This window comes from Anomaloglossus baeobatrachus, assembly GCF_048569485.1.
Source record: "Anomaloglossus baeobatrachus isolate aAnoBae1 chromosome 9 unlocalized genomic scaffold, aAnoBae1.hap1 SUPER_9_unloc_3, whole genome shotgun sequence".
Classification (NCBI taxonomy): Eukaryota; Metazoa; Chordata; class Amphibia; order Anura; family Aromobatidae; genus Anomaloglossus; species Anomaloglossus baeobatrachus.
In genome coordinates, this window is record NW_027441821.1 from 159,433 (window position 1) to 181,382 (window position 21,950).

At 53.3% G+C, this 21,950-nt stretch overlaps 2 protein-coding genes across 3 annotated transcripts in view; one reads left to right on the forward strand and one right to left on the reverse strand.

The window, feature by feature from the left end:
* LOC142259769 (tubulin alpha-3 chain-like) overlaps positions 1–6,964 on the forward strand; it is a 62,834-nt gene extending 55,870 nt beyond the window's left edge. For both annotated transcript variants that reach the window (XM_075331880.1, XM_075331881.1), the window contains exon 5: positions 6,592–6,964. In XM_075331880.1, coding sequence (XP_075187995.1) covers positions 6,592–6,888 — 297 coding nt within the window. In that variant the 3' untranslated portion in view covers positions 6,889–6,964. The remainder of the gene's footprint in view (positions 1–6,591) is intronic.
* Positions 6,965–7,472: 508 nt separating this feature from the next.
* The window catches only part of LOC142259767 (U3 small nucleolar ribonucleoprotein IMP4-like), a 29,696-nt gene continuing 15,218 nt past the window's right edge, over positions 7,473–21,950 (reverse strand). Inside the window, exon 4 of the mRNA XM_075331878.1 lies at positions 7,473–7,621. Within this exon, the coding sequence (XP_075187993.1) occupies positions 7,512–7,621 (110 nt within the window). The 3' untranslated portion in view covers positions 7,473–7,511. The remainder of the gene's footprint in view (positions 7,622–21,950) is intronic.

A 21,950-nucleotide genomic window follows, 5' to 3' on the forward strand; every position in this document is an offset into this window, starting at 1 on the left:
CAGAGACCCTGCTGGAGGAGCTGAGTACAGTCAGGGACAAGGCCCTGCAACGTTCAGGTACTCTGTGTCCCCGCACAGACAGGCCACGCACACTCCAGGCTTGCTGGGTGTGCTAGTGCGCCGGGGGCACTAGCGCTGCGCGCTCGGGTTAGAGTCACTGCAGCTTAGCTGAGTGATTTTATGTCTTGGGAACTACCGCGCCGGCCGGGGAGCGGCGGCGCCGCTGGGACTTGTAGTGCGCCGGGGACTCGCGCTGCCCGCGCTTTTACGGCGGCAGCGCTCATAAATCTAGTCCCCGGCTTTTGCGGCCTAGCTCTGCTTCGTTCCCGCCCCCACCCTGTCAATCAGGGCAAGGGAGAGACGCTGTACGATTCATCAGCGCCGAGGGCTGGAGCCTTATTTACATGCTCCAGCCCTCTCACTGGGCACAGTGGGGACGCAAGTTTCCCGCTCTTGGTCTCAACACGCCCAGGGCCCGCCCCTCTCCACAGGACGCCGGCAGCCATTCCTGCATGCAGTCTGGCTGGAGAACGGACACAGGCTCTGGGGGACTCAGACAAGGGACTCTGGCGACCACACACCCGCGTTTATGCGGGCGGTAAGCTGCACATAAGTGCTGGCCCCACTAGTGCCACAGTGTTATTTGGTGCATTTTTTCCCTGTACCATATATATATTTATATTGCACTGTACAGTCGCTTCTTGGCTTATACCCTCATTGCTCTGAGGAGACAACAACATGTCATCCGCAAAACGCAAGGGTGCCAAGGCACAGGCGGTATGCACTGCTTGTGCCGCATGTGGGGCTAATCTACCGGCAGGTTCCAATGACCCCCATTGTGTGCAATGTTCAATCCCTGTGCCACTTCGACAGCCAGAGTCTATGGTAGTAGTGGCCCAGGCAGAGACGCCTGTGAACCCTGCCCCGGTGACGGGGACAGAATTTGCAGTTTTTGCTGATAAGATGTCTGTGACTATGACAAAAATCCTGGAAACCTTGCAGTCCAGGCCAGTTTCTCAGACCATGGACACTGCTGTGTCTATGCTCCCCGGTCCCCCTCAGTTGGAACTAATCCGTACTTCAAGGGGGTCCCAGGCATCACAGGCTGAAGACTCTGACTCGGATGACAGTCCCAGGCAGCCTAAGCGGGCTCGCTGGGAAAGACCCTCGCCGTCATCACACTGGTCAGGGTCTCAGCGAGACGAGGCTCTGTATGAGGAGACAGAGGTGGGTGATCAGGAATCTAATCCTGACACCGCTCTCAATCTAGATACCCCTGATGGTGACGCTATGGTAAATGACCTTATAGCGGCCATCAATAGACTGTTGGATATTTCTCCCCCAGCCCCTTCAGCAGAGGAGGCAGCTGCACAGCAGGAGAAGTTCCATTTCCGGTATCCTAAGCGTAAATTGAGTACTTTTCTGGACCACTCTGACTTCAGAGAATCAGTCCAGAAACATCATGCTTATCCAGATAAGCGTTTCTCCAAACGTCTTAAGGATACACGTTATCCCTTTCCCCCTGACGTGGTCAAACGCTGGACCCAGTGTCCAAAGGTGGACCCCCCAATCTCCAGGCTTGCGGCTAGATCCATAGTTGCAGTGGAAGATGGGGCTTCACTTAAAGATGCCAATGACAGACAGATGGACCTTTGGTTAAAGTCTGTCTATGAAGCTATCGGCGCGTCGTTTGCTCCAGCATTCGCGGCCGTGTGGGCACTCCAAGCTATTTCAGCTGGCCTGGCACAGGTGGACTCTATCATACGTCCAGCAGTGCCGCGAGTAGCGTCCCTAACCTCGCAAATGTCTGCGTTTGCGACTTACGCTATCAACGCTGTCCTGGACTCTACGAGCCGTACCTCAATGGCGTCTGCCAACTCTGTGGTTTTGCGCAGAGCCTTGTGGTTAAAGGAATGGAAAGCAGATTCTGCTTCCAAGAAATGTTTAACCAGCTTGCCACTATCTGGAGACAGACTGTTTGGTGAGCAATTGGCTGAGATCATTAAACAGTCCAAGGGTAAGGACTCCTCCTTACCCCAGCCCAGATCGAGCAAACCTCAACAGAGGAAGTGGCAGTCGAGGTTTCGGTCCTTTCGAGGCTCCAGCAAGACCCAATTCTCCTCGTCCAAAGGGACTCAGAAGGAGCAAAGGAGCTCAGATTCCTGGCGGGCTCATTCACGCCCCAAGAAAACAACCGGAGGAACCGCTTCCAAGGCGGCTGCCTCATGACTTTCGGCCTCATCCCTCCGCATCCTCGGTCGGTGGCAGGCTCTCCCGCTTTTGCGACATTTGGCTGCCACAGGTCAAAGACCGGTGGGTAGCAGACATTTTGTCTCACGGGTACAGGATAGAATTCAGTTATCATCCTCCGCCTCGGTTCTTCAGAACCTCCCCACATCCCGACCGAGCAAATGCCCTTCTGCAGGCGGTGTGCTCACTAAGAGCAGAAGGAGTGGTGATCCCTGTTCCTCTGCAGGAACAAGGACAAGGTTTTTACTCCAATCTCTTCGTGGTTCCAAAAAAGGACGGCTCGTTCCGTCCTGTTCTGGACCTAAAGCTGCTCAACAAGCATGTGAACACCAGGCGGTTCCGGATGGAATCCCTCCGCTCCGTCATTGCCTCAATGTCTCAAGGAGATTTCCTTGCATCAATAGACATCAAAGATGCTTATCTCCACGTGCCGATTGCTACAGAGCACCAACGTTTTTTACGTTTCGTGATAGGAGACGACCATCTCCAGTTCGTAGCTCTGCCATTTGGTCTGGCGACAGCCCCACGGGTTTTCACCAAGGTCATGGCGGCAGTGGTAGCAGTCTTGCACTCTCAGGGACATTCGGTGATTCCTTACTTAGACGATCTACTTGTCAAAGCACCCTCTCAAGAGGCATGCCAACACAGCCTGAATGTTGCGCTGGAGACTCTCCAGACTTTCGGGTGGATCATCAACTTTTCAAAGTCAAACCTGGCACCGACTCAATCACTAACGTATCTTGGCATGGAGTTTCATACTCTCTCAGCGATAGTGAAGCTTCCGCTGGACAAGCAGCGGTCACTACAGACAGGGGTGCAGTCTCTCCTTCAGGGTCAGTCGCACCCCTTAAGGCGCCTCATGCACTTCCTAGGGAAGATGGTGGCAGCAATGGAGGCAGTCCCGTTCGCGCAGTTTCATCTGCGCCCACTTCAATGGGACATTCTCCGCCAATGGGACGGGAAGACAACTTCCCTAGACAGGACAGTCTCCCTTTCTCAGATGACCAAGGACTCTCTGCAATGGTGGCTTCTTCCCACCTCATTATCACAGGGAAGATCATTCCTGCCCCCATCCTGGGCAGTGGTCACGACAGACGCGAGTCTGTCAGGGTGGGGAGCAGTTTTTCTCCACCACAGGGCTCAAGGGACGTGGACTCAGCAGGAGTCCACCCTTCAGATCAATGTTCTGGAAATCAGGGCAGTGTATCTTGCCCTATTAGCCTTCCAGCAGTGGCTGGAAGGAAAGCAGATCCGAATTCAGTCGGACAACTCCACAGCGGTGGCATACATCAACCACCAAGGAGGGACACGCAGTCGGCAAGCCTTCCAGGAAGTCAGGCGGATTCTGATGTGGGTGGAGGAAAGAGCATCCACCATATCAGCAGTTCACATCCCGGGCGTAGAAAACTGGGAAGCAGACTTCCTCAGTCGCCAGGGCATGGACGCAGGGGAATGGTCCCTTCACCCGGACGTGTTTCAGGAAATCTGCCGCCGCTGGGGGGTGCCGGACGTCGACCTAATGGCGTCTCGGCGCAACAACAAGGTCCCGACCTTCATAGCGCGGTCTCGCGATCAAAGAGCTCTGGCGGCAGACGCCTTAGTGCAAGATTGGTCGCAGTTCCGGCTCCCTTATGTGTTTCCACCTCTGGCACTCTTGCCCAGAGTGTTACGCAAGATCAGATCCGATTGCGGCCGCGTCATACTCGTCGCCCCAGACTGGCCGAGGAGGTCGTGGTACCCGGATCTGTGGCATCTCACGGTCGGCCAACCGTGGGCACTACCAGACCGTCCAGACTTACTGTCCCAAGGGCCGTTTTTCCATCGGAATTCTGCGGCCCTGAACCTGACTGTGTGGCCATTGAGTCCTGGATCCTAGCGTCTTCAGGATTACCCCAAGGGGTCGTGGCCACCATGAGACAGGCTAGGAAGTCCACTTCTGCTAAGATCTACCACAGAACGTGGAAGATTTTCTTATCCTGGTGCTCTGCACAAGGAGTATCCCCCTGGCCATTCGCGTTACCTGTCGTTCTTTCCTTCCTGCAATCTGGGTTGGAAAAGGGCTTGTCGCTCGGCTCCCTTAAAGGGCAAGTCTCGGCACTATCCGTGTTTTTTCAGAAGCGTCTAGCACGACTTTCTCAGGTGCGCACGTTCCTGCAGGGGGTTTGTCATATCGTACCTCCGTACAGGCGGCCGTTAGATCCGTGGGATCTAAACAAGGTCCTTGTTGCTCTCCAGAAGCCGCCCTTCGAGCCTCTGAGGGATGTGTCACTTTCTCGACTCTCACAGAAAGTGGCCTTTCTGGTAGCGGTCACGTCTCTTCGGAGAGTGTCTGAACTAGCAGCGCTGTCATCCAAAGCTCCTTTCCTGGTGTTCCACCAGGACAAGGTAGTGCTGCGCCCCATTCAGGAGTTTCTCCCTAAGGTGGTATCCTCTTTTCATCTTAATCAGGATATCTCCTTGCCTTCCTTTTATCCGCATGCAGTTCATCGGTATGAAAAGGATTTACATTTGTTGGATCTGGTGAGAGCACTCAGAATCTACATTTCCCGCACGGCGCCCCTGCGCCGCTCGGATGCACTCTTTGTCCTTGTCGCTGGTAAGCGCAAAGGGTCGCAGGCTTCCAAAGCCACCCTGGCTCGATGGATCAAAGAACCAATTCTTGAAGCCTACCGTTCTGCTGGGCTTCCGGTTCCATCAGGGCTGAAGGCCCATTCTACCAGAGCCGTGGGTGCGTCCTGGGCATTACGACACCAGGCTACGGCTCAACAGGTGTGCCAGGCAGCTACCTGGTCGAGTCTGCACACTTTCACCAAACATTATCAGGTGCATACCTATGCTTCGGCGGACGCCAGCCTAGGTAGAAGAGTCCTGCAGGCGGCAGTTGCCTCCCCGTAGGGGAGGGCTGTCTTTGCAGCTCTAACATGAGGTATTTCTTTACCCACCCAGGGACAGCTTTTGGACGTCCCAATCGTCTGGGTCTCCCAATGGAGCGCCGAAGAAGAAGGGAATTTTGTTACTTACCGTAAATTCCTTTTCTTCTAGCTCCTATTGGGAGACCCAGCACCCGCCCTGTTGTCCTTCGGGATTTTTGGTTGTTTTCGGGTACACATGTTGTTCATGTTGAATGGTTTTCAGTTCTCCGATGTTACTTCGGAGTGAATTTGTTTAAACCAGTTATTGGCTTTCCTCCTTCTTGCTTTTGCACTAAAACTGGTGAGCCAGTGATCCCACTGGGGGTGTATAGCCAGAAGGGGAGGGGCCTTACACTTTTTAGTGTAATGCTTTGTGTGGCCTCCGGAGGCAGTGCTATACACCCAATCGTCTGGGTCTCCCAATAGGAGCTAGAAGAAAAGGAATTTACGGTAAGTAACAAAATTCCCTTCTTTTCTTAAGAAAATCTACCGAAATAATTTTCTTAAGAAAAAGAATGAGCAGTCACTTCTTTTCTGCAGGTAGCTGCGTTATTCACTCCATTGACTGCAATGTAATCATGAAATAGCGCAGGTAGCAAATCATGTGCGTTTCATTGCGTTTTCCTGCGTTATTCCCGCGTTGTTTCACGTTTTTCGGGACATAGTGTACATCACTGCCCTGTGTTTTGCAAGGACGTGATGTGACTAGAAGAGGAAGAGGAAGTTCCTCCATTTTCAGTGGTGTAGGAAGTATACATATATAATGCACAGACACATAGAAATCCAATGTACATATTAAAAAAAAAAGCGTGTGCTCCGCCGTATTTTTACCGTCCAGCCGGGTAAGCACACAGCGGCGGCCCGATATTCTCAGGCTGGGGAGGGCGAGGGCCAGGGCCAGGGTAAATATCAGTTAAAAGCAAAGCAATTTTTGCTTGGTTACCCGATATTTATCTTGGTTACCAGCATACACCGCTCAGCGCTGGCTCCCTGCACACGTAACCAGTGTAAATATCGGGTAACTAACCAAAGCGCATTGGTTAGTAACCCTATGTGTATCCTGGTTACGGGTGCAGGGAGCCAGAGAGCGCATGCGCACGAAATCCTACGGATCAAACCGTTACATGCTGCGTTGCTCCCGCCCGGCGGTCAGTCAAAAAACAACTGACCGTCACGCAGCGGATGCAACGCAGCATCATCAGTCACAATCTGTCGCTAATAGAAGTCTATGGGGAAAAACTGGATTCCTGCAAAATATTTTGCAGGATACCGTAATTCCTCAAGGCGATGGATTGTGACTGAAGCAAAACAACGGAAGTGTGAACTTAGCCTAAATGAATGAAGAATCAGCCAAATGGGAGTTGGGAGTCTCCTTACGCTGCATAGAAGCCGGCTGTCAGAGCTCACCGCTTATTACCTCTCCCCTCAGGTCGGAATCAACTACCAGCCCCCAACAGTGGTGCCCGGGGGAGACCTGGCCAAAGTGCAGCGCGCTGTGTGCATGCTGAGCAACACTACGGCCATCGCAGAGGCCTGGGCCCGGCTGGACCACAAGTTCGATCTGATGTACGCCAAGCGAGCCTTCGTGCACTGGTACGTGGGAGAGGGAATGGAGGAAGGAGAGTTCTCCGAGGCCCGAGAAGATCTGGCCGCGCTGGAAAAGGACTACGAAGAAGTGGGAATAGACTCTGTAGACGAGGAGGCTGAAGAGGGAGAGGAGTACTGAGGAAGGAGCAGCCGATGGGATAGGAGAGGTATTAGTGGTTATTAGCAGTTATTAGTGGTTATTAGCAGTTATTAGTGGTTATTAGCAGTTATTAGGGGTTATTAGCAGTTATTAGTGGTTATTAGCAGTTATTAGGGGTTATTAGCAGTTATTAGGGGTTATTAGCAGTTATTAGTGGTTATTAGCAGTTATTAGTGGTTATTAGCAGTTATTAGGGGTTATTAGCAGTTATTAGTGGTTATTAGCAGTTATTAGGGGTTATTAGCAGTTATTAGGGGTTATTAGCAGTTATTAGGGGTTATTAGCAGTTATTAGGGGTTATTAGCAGTTATTAGGGGTTATTAGCAGTTATTAGTGGTTATTAGCAGTTATTAGTGGTTATTAGCAGTTATTAGGGGTTATTAGCAGTTATTAGGGGTTATTAGCAGTTATTAGTGGTTATTAGCAGGTATTAGGGGTTATTAGCAGTTATTAGGGGTTATTAGCAGTTATTAGTGGTTATTCTGTTACTTGTTCTCTGTAGGTTACAGTTTACACTCAATAAAATAAGTTACATTGAAGAGATTCTCCACGTCCCGTCCTTATATAAAGATCTTTATTTACAGGTAACACACAAATACTATTCATTGGGTGAGATATTTCCTCTTCTTAGCGGTGTTGGTGTATGGATGCCAGCGCCACTCCAGCTCTGCCGTGCCCTCATTCTCCAGGGTGCCCAGCTTTATCATGTACACTGCAAAGAGTAACAGCCGGTGATAAGTACGGAGCGCTGACACTGGGGCCCTGATACATCACAGCATTTCACAGGGGTTTCTACATGAAAACCTCTTAGACTATGTGGCCCCGGGACACTGTACTCGCGGATATATCCGCAGGTTTCCCGCAGCTGATCCCCGGAATCCGCAGCTATCCATACCTACGGGATTCCAACGAAATATCTGCGGGAAACCTGCGGACATTCATGTGACTTACCCACGGAAGTCTCCATAGTGGAGAGGCGGAACGTCCGCAGGAATAATTGACATGTAGTTACGTGCGGCTGCAGGACATCTGCAGCATATTCTGCAGCCGCACATACCGCAGCATGGACACAGCACTCCCCATGTCCCATAGGATAACATGGGGAGTGTCTGTACTTGCTAAAACCTCCGGATTTATCTAGAAAATCGAGATAAATCCGCAGGTTTTCAGCAGCAAAATCCACTGGTACAGAGTCCCGTGGGCACAAAGCTTTAATCTGTGAAGAGTCGGACGATCTTATAACTCGGACGGGGATTGCAATGCTTGGACTGGCCGGCGGCTCTCCCCACCAAAGAGTGACTGCTGCATAGAGGAGCATGAGGCCGTTGTGCTCGGGTGGGGAGAGCCGCCGGCCAGTCCAAGCCTGCCATCCCCGTCCGACTCTTCCCTTAGTGACAGTGGTTTGCGACAAATTCATCAAACTATTTGCTGCTTTTTAAGGCCCTGTGCACACGCTGCGGCTTTTACCACAGATTTGCTGCAGAAAATGTTTTTAACATTGCTACAGTCATTCCCCAGCAAAACCTATGGGTTTAAAAAAAAGAAGGGAATTTTGTTACTTACCGTAAATTCCTTTTCTTCTAGCTCCAATTGGGAGACCCAGACGATTGGGTGTATAGCTACTGCCTCCGGAGGCCACACAAAGTATTACACTAAAAAGTGTAAGGCCCCTCCCCTTCTGGCTATACACCCCCCGTGGGATCACGGGCTGCTCAGTTTTAGTGCTAAAGCAAGAAGGAGGAAAGCCAATAACTGGTTTAAACAAATTCAATCCGAAGTAACATCGGAGAACTGAAACCCGTTCAACATGAACAACATGTGTACCCGAACAACCAAAAATCCCGAAGGAAACAGGGCGGGTGCTGGGTCTCCCAATTGGAGCTAGAAGAAAAGGAATTTACGGTAAGTAACAAAATTCCCTTCTTCTTCGGCGCTCCATTGGGAGACCCAGACGATTGGGACGTCCAAAAGCAGTCCCTGGGTGGGTAAATTAATACCTCATGTTAGAGCTGTAAAACAGCCCTTCCCTACAAGGAGGCAACCGCCGCCTGCAGGACTCTTCTACCTAAGCTGGCATCCGCCTAAGCGTAGGTATGCACCTGACAATGCTTGGTGAAAGTGTGCAGACTCGACCAGGTAGCTACCTGGCACACCTGCTGAGCCGTAGCCTGGTGCCGTAATGCCTAGGACGCACCCACGGCTCTGGTAGAATGGGCTTTCAGCCCTGATGGAACCGGAAGCCCAGCAGAACAGTAGGCTTCAAGAATTGGTTCCTTGATCCATCGAGCCAGGGTGGATTTGGAAGCCTGCGACTCTTTACGCTGAATAGCGACAAGCACAGAGAGTGCATCCGAGCGGCGCAGAGGCGCCGTGCGGGAAATGTAGATTCTGAGTGCTCTCACCAGATCCAACAAATGCAAATCCATTTCATATCGATGAAATGGATGAGGCAAAAGGAAGGTAAGGAGATATCCTGATTGAGATGAAAGGGGGATACCACCTTAGGGAGAACTCCGGAATCGGGCGCAGCACTACCTTGCCTTGGTGAAACACCAGGAAGGGAGCTTTTGGATGACAGCGCTGCTAGCTCGGACACTCTCCTAAGAGACGTGACCGCTACCAGAAAGGCCTCTTTCTGGGAAAGTCGAGAGAGTGAAACATCCCTCATAGGCTCGAAGGGCGGCTTCTGGAGAGCAATTAGTACCCTGTTCAGATCCCATGGGTCTAACGGCCGTTTGTACAGAGGGACAATGTGACAAACCTCCTGCAGGAACGTGTGTACCTGAGGAAGTGGTGCTAGGCGCTTCTGAAGAATACAGATAGCGCTGAGACTTGTCCTTTAAGGTAGCCGAGTGACAACCTTTTTCCAAACCAGATTGCAGGAAGGAAGGAAAAGTAGGGAATGCAAATGGCCAGGGAGACACTCCCTGAGCAGAGCATTAAGAGAAGAATATCCTCCACATCCTGTGGTAGATCTTGGCAGACGTCGGTTTTCTAGTCTGTCTCATGGTGGCAATGACGTCTTGAGATAATCCTGAAGACGCTAGGATTCAGGACTCAAAGGCCATACAGTCAGGTTCAGGGCCGTAGAATTCAGATGGAAAAAACGGCCCTTGGGACAGTAAGTCTGGCCGGGCTGGTAGTGCCCACGGTTGGCAGACCGTGAGATGCCACAGATCCGGGTACTACGACCTCCTCGGCCAGTCTGTGGCGATGAGGATGGCGCGGCGGCAAACGGACCTGATGTTGCGTAGCCCTCTGGGCAGCAGTGTCAGAGGGGGAAACACATAGGTTAGCTGGAACTGCGACCAAACCTGAACTAAGGCGTCTGCCGCCAGAGCTCTTTGATCGTGATACCGCGCCAAGAAAATCGGAACCTTGTTGTTGTGCCGAGACGCTGTTAGGTCGACGTTCAGCATCCCCCAGCGTTGACAGATTTCCTGAAAACCGTCCGGGAGAAGATACCATTCCCCTGCGTCCATACCCTGGCAACTGAGGAAGTCTGCTTCCCAGTTTTCTGCGCCCGGGATGTGAACTGCGGATATGGTGGATGCTCTGTCTTCCACCCCCATCAGACTCCGCCTGACTTCCTGGGAGGCTTGCCGACTGCGTGTTCCGCCTTGGTGGTAGATGTATGCCACCGCTGTGGAGTTGTCCGACTGAATTCGGATGTGTGTGCTTTCCAGCCACGGCTGGAAGGCTTGCAGGGCAAGATACACTGCCCAGATTTCCAGCACATTGATTTGAAGGATGGACTCCTCTGAAGAGAGTCCTTGACCGTCTGAGAAGGGGGACGTTCCTTCTAGGGACGTCGACTTCCCATCCCATTGGCAAAGAATGTCACATTGGAGTGGACGCAGATGAAACTGCGCGAAAGTGACTGCCTCTCCATGAGGCGTGTTAAGGGGTGTGACTGGCCTTGAAGGAGAGACTGCACCCCCGTCTGTAGTGAACGCTGTTTGTCCAGCGGAAGCTTCACTATCGCTGAGGGAGCGTGACACTCCATGCCCAGATATGTCAGCGATTGGGTCGGTGTCAGATTTAACCTCGAGAAGTTGAGGATCCACCCGAAACTCTGGAGAGTCTCCAGCGCTACGTTCAGGCTGTGTTGGCATGCCTCTTGAGAGGGTGCCTTGACAAGTCGATCGTCCAAGGAAGGATCACCGAGTGACCCTGAGAGTGCAGGACTGCTCTCACTGCTGCCCTGAACTTGGTGAAAACCCGTAGGGCTGTCGCCAGACCGAAGGGCAGGGTTACGAACTGAAGATGCTCGTCTTCAATAACGAAACGTAGCAAACGTTGGTGCTCTGGAGCAATCGGCACGTGGAGATAAGCATCCTGATGTCTATTGATGCTAGGAAATCTCCTTGAGACATTGAGGCAATGACGGAGCGGAGGGATGCCATCCGGAACCGCCTGGCCTTCACGTGCTTGTTGAGCAGTTTTAGGTCCCCCACAATCAGATTGGAGGAAAAACCGTGTCTTGTTCCTGAAGAGGAACAGGAATTACCACTCCTTCTGCCTGCAGAAGAGCATCGGCTCGGTGGGTAGGTGGGGAAGTTCTGAAGAATCGAGCCGGAGGCCGAGAACAGAACTCTATCCTGTACACGTGAGACACAATGTCTCTCACCCACCGGTCTGTGACCTGTGGCAGCTAAATGTCGCCAAGGCGAGAGAGTCTGCCACCAACCGCAGATGCGGAGAGAGAGAGCTTAAAGTCATGAGGAGACCGCCTTGGAAGCGGTTCCTCTGGCTGCCTTCCTTGGGCGTGATTGAGCCCGCCCGGAATCTGAGCCCCTCTGAGCCTTTTGAGCCCTTTTGGACTAGGACAATTTGGACCTGCCCGAGCCTGGGAAGGACCGAAACCTCGACTGTCTCTCTCGGACAGCATTAATAGGGTAAGTCGCAATGCAGACATTGCGAGGATAAGGACGCTACCTGCGGCACAGATGTACCTGTGCTCAAGACCAGCTGCGCAAGACCAGCTGAAATAGCTTAGAGTGCCCATACGGCTGCGAATGCCGGAGCAACCGACACGCCGATAGCTTCATAGACAGATTTCAACCAGAGGTCCATCTGTCTGTCAATGGCATCTTTAAGTGAAGTCCCATCTCCACTGCAACTATGGATCTAGCCGCAAGCCTGGAGATTGGGGGATCCACCTTTGGACCCTGGGTCCAGCGCTTGACCACGTCAGGGGGAAGGGATAACGTGTATCCTTAATACGTTTGGAGAAAACGCTTATCTGGTAAGCGTGGTGATTCTGAACTGCTTCTCTGAAGTCAGCGTGGCCAGAAAAGTACTCAATATACGCTTGAGATACTGAAATGGGATTTCTCCTGCTGTGAAGCTGACTCCTCCACTGAAGGAGCTGGGGGAGAAATATCCAACATGCCATTGCTGGACGCTATAAGATCATTCGCCATGGCGTCACCATCCGGTGTATCCGGATTGAGAGCGGTGTCAGGATCAAAGTCCTGATCAGCGACGTCTGCCTCATCATACAGAGAGTCCTCTGCTGTGACCCTGACTAGTGATGAAGCCGAGTGCCGCTCCCAGCGAGCTCGCTTAGGCTGTCTGGGACTGTCGTCCGTGTCAGAGCCTTCACCCTGGAATGCCTGGGACCCCCCCGGAGCACTGATTTTGTTCCAAATGAGGGTGGCCAGGGAGCAATGATCAAGATTGCCCATGGCCTGTCTGGACTGCAAGTCACTATCCCATGACAATCTATCAGCCGAAACTGCACTAGTAGAGACCCCGGCTGACCAAGTGCTACAGGGGAGCATTGCACACAATGGGGGTCAGTGGAACCTGCCGGTGGAACAGTATCACATGCAGTAAAAGCAGCATAGAAAGCCTGTGTTGCTTTTTTGCTGCTGTAGTCTAGCCATCTAGGAGCATATAGCCAAGAATAGCGACCGTACAGTGCAATGTATAGCATACAAGCATAAAGTACAAATGAGCACTTCAGCACATGCAATATGAGCAGCTTAGAAAGCCTGTGCCTTGGCACCCTTGCTTTTTTGCTGCTGTAGACTAGCCATCTAGGAGAATATAGCCAAGAATAGCGACCGTACAGTGCAATGTATAGCATACAAGCATAAGTACAAATGAACACTTCAGCACATGCAATACAAGCAGCCTAGAAAAACTGTGCCTTAGCACCTTTGCTTTTTTGCTGCTGTAGTCTAGCCATTCTAGGAGAATATAGCCAAGAATAGCGACCGTACAGTGCAATGTATAGCATACAAGCATAAGTACAAATGAACACTTCAGCACATGCAATACAAGCAGCATAGAAAGCCTGTGCCTTAGCACCCTTGCTTTCTTCGGCGCTCCATTGGGAGACCCAGACGATTGGGTGTATAGCACTGCCTCCGGAGGCCACACAAAGCAATTACACTAAAAAGTGTAAGGCCCCTCCCCTTCTGGCTATACACCCCCAGTGGGATCACTGGCTCACCAGTTTTCTGCTTTGTGCGAAGGAGGTCAGACATCCACGCATAGCTCCACTGTTTAGTCAGCAGTAGCTGCTGACTATGTCGGATGGAAGAAAAGAGGGCCCATATACGGCCCCCAGCATGCTCCCTTCTTACCCCACTTGTGGTTCGTAAGGTTGAGGTACCCATTGCGGGTACGGAGGCTGGAGCCCACATGCTGCTTTCCTTCCCCATCCCCCTGAGGGGCTCTGTGGAAGTGGGATCTTACCGGCCCCCAAGCCCTGAGGCCGGGCTCCATCCACAGACCCAGTGAACCTGCTGGATACGGAGCTGTGTACCATTCAGGGACAAGGCCCTGCAACTTTCAGGTACTCTGTGTCCCCGTTCAGGCGGGCACGCACACACCAGACTTGCTGGGTGTGTTAGTGCGCCGGGGACAGTAACGCTGGGGTTTGAGTCACAGCAGCTTAGCTGTGTGACTTCATGTGCTGGGAACTACCGCGCCGGCCACTCTCGGAGCGGCGGCGCGGCTGGGACTTGTAGTGCGCCGGGGACTTAGCGCCGACCGCGCTTTTACGGCGGCGGCGCTTATAAATTTAGTCCCCGGCTTTTGCGGCCTAGCTCCGCTTCGTTCCCGCCCCCTCCCTGTCAATCAGGGAAGGGGAGAGACGCTGTACGTTTACTCAGCGCCGAGGGCTGGAGCCTTATTTACATGCTCCAGCCCTCTCACTTGGCACAGTGGGACACAGGTTTCCCGCTTTTGGTCTGGCACGCCCAGGGCCCGCCCCCCCCTCCACAGGACGCCGGCAGCCATTCCTGCATGCAGTTCTGGCTGGAGGACGGACACAGGCTCTGGGAGACCCAAGACTAGGGATTTCTGGACCACACACCCGCGTTTAGCGGGCGGTAAGCAGCACTTTAGTGCTGGCCCCTCTTGTGCCACAGTGTGTATTGGTGTACTTTTTCCTGTACCAGTCATCTATAGATATATACTGCACTGTACGGTCGCTTCTTGGCTGTATACCCTATATTGCTCTGGGAAGACAACAACATGTCATCCACAAAACGCAAGGGTGCCAAGGCACGGGCTGTATACACTGTTTGTACAGCATGTGGGGCTAATCTACCAGCAGGCTCCAACGACTCTCATTGTGTGCAATGTTCAGTCCCAGTGGCACTTCGTCAGCCAGAGCCTATGGTGGTAGTAGCCCAGGCAGAGTCGCCTGTGAACCCTGCCCCGGTGACGGGGACAGAATTTGCAGTCTTTGCTGATAAGATGTCTGTGACTATGACAAAAATCCTGGAGACCTTGCAGTCCAGGCCAGTTGCTCAGACCATGGACACTACTGTCCCTATGTTCCCCGGTCCCCCTCAGTTGGAACTAATCCGTACTTCACGGGGGTCCCAGGCATCACTGGCTGAGGGCTCTGACTCCGATGACAGTCCCAGGCCGCCTAAGCGAGCTCGCTGGGAGAGACCCTCCACGTCATCACGCGGGTCAGGGTCTCAGCGAGAAGGGTCTCTATATGATGAGACAGAGGTGGGTGATCAGGAGTCTAGCCCTGACACCGCACTCAATTTGGATACGCCAGATGGTGACGCCATGGTAAATGACCTTATAGCGGCCATCAATAGGCTGTTGGATATCTCTCCCCCAGCCCCTTCAGCAGAGGAGGCAGCTGCCCAGCAGGAGAAATTCCATTTCCTGTATCCCAAGCGTAAATTGAGCACCTTTCTGGACCACTCTGACTTCAGAGCATCAATCCAGAAACACCATGCTAATCCGGACAAGCGTTTTTCCAAACGTCTTAAGGATACACGTTATCCCTTTCCCCCTGACGTGGTCAAACGCTGGACCCAGTGTCCAAAAGTGGACCCTCCAATATCCAGGCTTGCAGCTAGATCCATAGTTGCAGTGGAGGATGGGGCTTCTCTTAAAGATGCCAATGACAGACAGATGGACCTTTGGTTGAAATCTGTCTATGAAGCTATTGGCGCGTCGTTTGCTCCAGCATTCGCGGCCGTGTGGGCGCTCCAAGCTATTTCAGCTGGTTTGGCACAGGTGGACTCTTTCATACGTCCAGCAGTGCCGCAAGTAGCGTCCTTAACTACGCAAATGACTGCGTTTGCGACCTACGCTATTAATGCGGTACTGGACTCTACGAGCCGTACCGCAATGGCTTCCGCCAACTCTGTTGTTTTGCGCAGAGCCTTGTGGTTAAAGGAATGGAAAGCAGATTCTGCTTCTAAAAAATGTTTAACCAGCTTGCCATTATCTGGAGACAGACTGTTTGGTGAGCAATTGGCGGAAATCATTAAACAGTCCAAAGGTAAGGACTCTTCCTTACCCCAGCCCAGATCAAGCAAACCTCAACAGAGGAAGTGGCAGTCAAAGTTTCGGTCCTTTCGAGGCTCGGGCAAGCCCCAGTTCGCCTCGTCCAAAGGGACTCAGAAAGAGCAAAGGAGCTCTGATTCCTGGCGGGCTCACTCACGCCCCAAGAAAGCAGCCGGAGGTACCGCTTCCAAGGCGGCTGCCTCATGACTTTCGGCCGCCTCCCTCCGCATCCTCGGTCGGTGGCAGGTTCTCCCGCTTTTGCGACATTTGGCTGCCACAGGTCAAAGACCGGTGGGTAACAGACATTTTGTCTCACGGGTACAGGATAGAGTTCAGTTCTCGTCCTCCGCCTCGGTTCTTCAGAACTTCCCCACATCCCGACCGAGCAGATGCCCTTCTGCAGGCGGTGAATTCTCTAAGAGCAGAAGGAGTGGTGGTCCCTGTTCCTCTTCAGGAACAAGGACAAGGTTTTTACTCCAATCTCTTTGTGGTGCCAAAAAAGGACGGCTCATTCCGTCCTGTTCTGGACCTAAAACTGCTCAACAAGCATGTGAACGCCAGGCGGTTCCGGATGGAATCCCTCCGCTCAGTCATTGCCTCAATGTCTCAAGGAGATTTCCTAGCATCAATAGACATCAAAGATGCTTATCTCCACGTGCCGATTGCTACAGAGCACCAACGTTTTCTACGCTTCGTGATAGGAGACGACCATCTTCAGTTCGTAGCTCTGCCATTTGGTCTGGCGACAGCCCCACGGGTGTTCACCAAGGTCATGGCGGCAGTGGTAGCAGTCTTGCACTCTCAGGGACACTCTGTGATCCCTTACTTGGACGATCTACTTGTCAAGGCACCCTCTCAGGAGGCATGCCAACTCAGCCTGAATGTTGCACTGGAGACTCTCCAGACGTTCGGGTGGATCATCAACTTCTCAAAGTCGAATCTGTCACCGACCCAATCGCTAACGTATCTTGGCATGGAGTTTCATACTCTCTCAGCGATAGTGAAGCTTCCGCTGGACAAGCAGAGGTCACTACAGACTGGGGTGCAGGCTCTCCTTCAAAGTCAGTCGCACTCCTTAAGACGCCTCATGCACTTCCTCGGGAAGATGGTGGCGGCAATGGAGGCGGTTCCGTTTGCGCAGTTTCATCTGCGCCCGCTTCAATGGGACATTCTCCGCCAATGGGACGGGAAGTCAACATCCCTGGACAGGAAAGTCTCCCTTTCCCAGACGGCCAAAGACTCTCTGCAGTGGTGGCTTCTTCCCACCTCATTGTCACAGGGAAGATCCTTCCTACCACCGTCCTGGGCGGTGGTCACGACAGACGCGAGTCTCTCAGGGTGGGGAGCAGTTTTTCTCCACCACAGGGCTCAGGGTACGTGGACTCAGCAGGAGTCCACCCTTCCGATCAATGTTCTGGAGATCAGAGCAGTGTATCTTGCCCTACTAGCCTTCCAGCAGTGGCTGGAAGGAAAGCAGATCCGAATTCAGTCGGACAACTCCACAGCGGTGGCATACATCAACCACCAAGGGGGGACTCGCAGTCGGCAAGCCTTCCAGGAAGTCCGGCGGATCCTGATGTGGGTGGAAGCCACGGCCTCCACCATATCCGCAGTTCACATCCCCGGCGTAGAAAACTGGGAAGCAGACTTCCTCAGTCGCCAGGGCATGGACGCAGGGGAATGGTCCCTTCACCCGGAAGTGTTTCAGGAAATCTGTCGCCGCTGGGGAAGGCCGGACGTCGATCTAATGGCGTCCCGGCACAACAACAAGGTCCCGACCTTCATGGCACGGTCTCGCGATCACAGAGCTCTGGCGGCAGACGCCTTAGTGCAAGATTGGTCGCAGTTCCGGCTCCCTTATGTGTTTCCACCTCTGGCACTCTTGCCCAGGGTGCTACGCAAGATCAGATCCGACTGCAGCCGCGTCATACTCGTCGCCCCAGACTGGCCAAGGAGGGCGTGGTATCCGGATCTGTGGCGTCTCACGGTCGGCCAACCGTGGGCACTACCAGACCGACCAGACTTACTGTCCCAAGGGCCGTTTTTCCATCGGAATTCCGCGGCCCTGAACCTGACTGTGTGGCCATTGAGTCCTGGATCCTAGCGTCTTCAGGATTATCCCAAGGGGTCGTTGCCACCATGAGACAGGCTAGGAAGCCCACGTCCGCTAAGATCTACCACAGAACGTGGAGGATATTCTTATCCTGGTGCTCTGCTCAGGGAGTGTCTCCCTGGCCATTTGCATTGCCTACCTTTCTTTCTTTCCTACAATCTGGGTTAGAAAAAGGTTTGTCGCTCGGCTCCCTTAAGGGGCAAGTCTTGGCGCTATCCGTCTTTTTTCAGAAGCGTCTAGCACGACTCTCTAAGGTACGCACGTTCCTGCAGGGGGTTTGTCATATCGTACCCCCGTACAAGCGACCATTAGATCCATGGGACCTGAATAGGGTGCTAGTTGCCCTCCAGAAGCCGCCCTTCGAGCCTCTGAAGGAGGTTTCACTTTCTAGACTGTCACAGAAAGTGGCTTTTCTGGTAGCGATCACATCTCTTCGGAGAGTGTCTGAGCTAGCAGCGCTGTCATCCAAGGCTCCCTTCCTGGTCTTCCACCAGGACAAGGTAGTGCTGCGCCCCATTCAGGAGTTTCTCCCGAAGGTGGTATCCTCTTTTCATCTTAATCAGGATATCTCTTTGCCTTCTTTTTGTCCTCATGCAGTTCATCGGTATGAGAAGGATTTACATTTGTTAGATCTGGTGCGAGCACTCAGAATCTACATTTCCCGCACGGCGCCCCTGCGCCGTTCGGATGCACTCTTTGTCCTTGTCGCTGGTAAGCGCAAGGGGTCGCAGGCTTCTAAGGCCACCCTGGCTCGATGGATCAAAGAACCAATTCTTGAGGCCTACCGTTCTGCTGGGCTTCCGGTTCCATCAGGGCTGAAGGCCCATTCTACCAGAGCCGTGGGTGCGTCCTGGGCATTGCGTCACCAGGCTACGGCTCAACAGGTGTGCCAGGCAGCTACCTGGTCGAGTCTGCACACTTTCACCAAACATTATCAGGTGCATACCTATGCGTCGGCGGACGCCAGCCTAGGTAGAAGAGTCCTGCAGGCGGCAGTTGCCTCCCCGTAGGGGAGGACTGTCTTTGCAGCTCTAACATGAGGTATTTCTTTACCCACCCAGGGACAGCTTTTGGACGTCCCAATCGTCTGGGTCTCCCAATGGAGCGCCGAAGAAGAAGGGAATTTTGTTACTTACCGTAAATTCCTTTTCTTCTAGCTCCTATTGGGAGACCCAGCACCCGCCCTGTTGTCCTTCGGGATTTTTGGTTGTTTTTCGGGTACACATGTTGTTCATGTTGAATGGTTTTCAGTTCTCCGAGGTTATTTCGGAGTGAATTTGTTTAAACCAGTTATTGGCTTTCCTCCTTCTTGCTTTTGCACTAAAACTGGTGAGCCAGTGATCCCACTGGGGGTGTATAGCCAGAAGGGGAGGGGCCTTACACTTTTTAGTGTAATTGCTTTGTGTGGCCTCCGGAGGCAGTGCTATACACCCAATCGTCTGGGTCTCCCAATAGGAGCTAGAAGAAAAGGAATTTACGGTAAGTAACAAAATTCCCTTCTTTTTGCTGCTGTTGTCTCGCCATCTAAGAGGGCATATAGCCAAAAATAGCGACCTACAGTGCAGTGTAAGCATAAAATACAAATGGACACAACGGTATTTAGTGGGGTCAGCACTTCAGGTGCTGCTTACCGCCCGCCTATAAGCGGGTGTGTGGGTCGCCAGAGTCCTGTGACTGGTTGCCCAGAGCTTGTCTCCGTTCTCCAGCTCGGACTGCAGGAATGGCTGCCGGCGTCCTTCTCCAGCTCGTGTGACGAGGGGCGGGCCGTGGGTGTGCCCCAGGCAAGAGCGGGAAACCGGCGTCCCACTGTGTCCAGTGAAGGGGGCTGGAGAATGCAAAGCAGACTCCAGCCCTCGGCGCTGACTTTCTGTACAGCGTCCCGCCTCTCCCCTGACTGGCAGGGCTGGGGGCGGGAACGAAACGAAAACTAGGCCGCAAAGCCGGGGACTCGAGTAATAAGCGCGGCCGTCCTATGTGCACGGCCAGCGCGGAGTCCCCGGCGCACCACAAGTCCCAGCCGCGCCACTGTGTAAAAACACCCAGCAGCGGCCCGGCGCGGCAGTTCCCAATACATAAATTCGCACAGCAAAGCTGCCTTGAATAATAGCACGAGCGCTCCGCGCTGTTGTCCCCGGCGCACTAGCACTCCCAGCAATGCTGGTGTGTGTGTGCGCGATGTGTACGGGGACACAGAGTACCTTAATGTAGCAGGGCCCTGTCCCTGACGATACTCAGCTCCATATCCAGCAGGTTCTCTGGGTCTGTGGATGGAGCCCGGTCTCAGTGCCTGGAGACCTGTAAGATCCCACTTCACCCAGAGCCCTGAGGGGGGATGGGGAAGGAAAACAGCATGTGGGCTCCAGCCTCCGTACCCGCAATGGGTACCTCAACCTTAACAAACACCCGACAAAAGTGGGGTGAGAAGGGAGCATGCTGGGGGCCCTATATGGGTCCTCTTTTCTTCCATCCGACATAGTCAGCAGCTGCTGCTGACTAAAAACAGTGGAGCTATGCGTGGATGTCTGACCTCCTTCGCACAAAGCTTGAAAACTGAGCAGCCCGTGATCCCACGGGGGGTGTATAGCCAGAAGGGGAGGGGCCTTACACTTTTTAGTGTAATACTTTGTGTGGCCTCCGGAGGCAGTAGCTATACACCCAATCGTCTGGGTCTCCCAATGGAGCGCCGAAGAAATGCGTTTTTTCTTTGTCGCTCCATTGGGAGACCCAGACAATTAGGTGTATAGGCTATGCCTCCGGAGGCCGCACAAAGTATTACACTAAAAGTGTAAAGCCCCTCCCCTTCTGCCTATACACCCCCCGTGCTCCCACGGGCTCCTCAGTTTTTTGCTTTGTGCGAAGGAGGCAGACATGCACAGCACAGCTCCACAGATTAGTCAGCAGCAGCTGCTGACTATGTCGGATGGAAGAAAAGTGGGCCCATATAGGGCCCCCAGCATGCTCCCTTCTCACCCCACTCTTGTCGGCGGTGTGGTTAAGGTTGAGGTATCCATTGCGGGTACGGAGGCTGGAGCCCACATGCTGCTTTTCCTTCCCCATCCCCCTTAGGGCTCTGGGTGAAGTGGGATCCTATCGGTCTCCAGGCACTGAGACCGTGCTTCATCCACAACTCCTGTGGAGCCTGCTGGATAGGAGCCGGGTATCGTTCAGGGACATGGCCCTGCTACTTGGAGGTACTCTGTGTCCCTGTGGGGACCGCGCACAGCAACACTCCAGCATTGCTGGGTGTGCTAGTGCACCGGGGACCGCGGCGCTGACCGGGTTAATGTGCCATTACACACTCAGCGTCGCTGAGTGTGTTTATGTAGGGGGACTACCGCACTACCGCCGCCGCCATGTTTTAACACTGCGGCGCGGCTGGGACTTGTAGTGCGCCGGGGACTTCCTCGCGGCCGCGCTTTTATGGCAGCCGCGCTTATTACTTGAGTCCCCGGCTTGTACGGCCTAGTGTTTCCTCCTCCCGCCCACAGCCCTGACAGGCAGGGGTAGGGCGGGACGCTGTACAGACGTGCAGCAGTGAGGGCTGGAGCATGCTTTGCATACTCCACCCCCCTCACTGTGCACTGTGAGGCACCAGTTCCCGCACTTTCTGGGTCACGCCCACGGCTCCCTCATCTCCTCAGGACGCCGGCAGCCATTCCTGTCAGCTCCTCGGACGCTGCAGAGGGGGACAAATTCTGGGAGACCCAGGCAGGGATTATGGTGGCCTCACAACCGTTTTAAGCGGGCGGTAAGCAGCACCTGTGGTGCTAGCCCCAGTGTGCAGAAGTGTAATTATATGTTTATGATATTTTACACTGTATAGTGCACAGTTGCTTTCTGGCTATATTCCCTATTGTGTTACTCAGGGAAGACATAGCATGGCGCCCACAAAAGGCAGGGGTGCCAAAACACAGGCTTACTATGCTGCCTGCGCCGCATGTACGACGCCGCTACCGGCAGGTTCCACTGACCCTCACTGTGTGCACTGCTCGGCCCCTGCTGCACTTACTCAGCCGGAGCCTCTGCTAGGGGGGGCCCAGGGGGCTTCACCTGCTGACACTGTCCAGGTGACAGGGACGGAGTTTGCAGTCTTTAAGGATAAACTCTCTGAGACTATGGCTAAGATACTAGAAGCCTTGCAGTCCAGACCGGT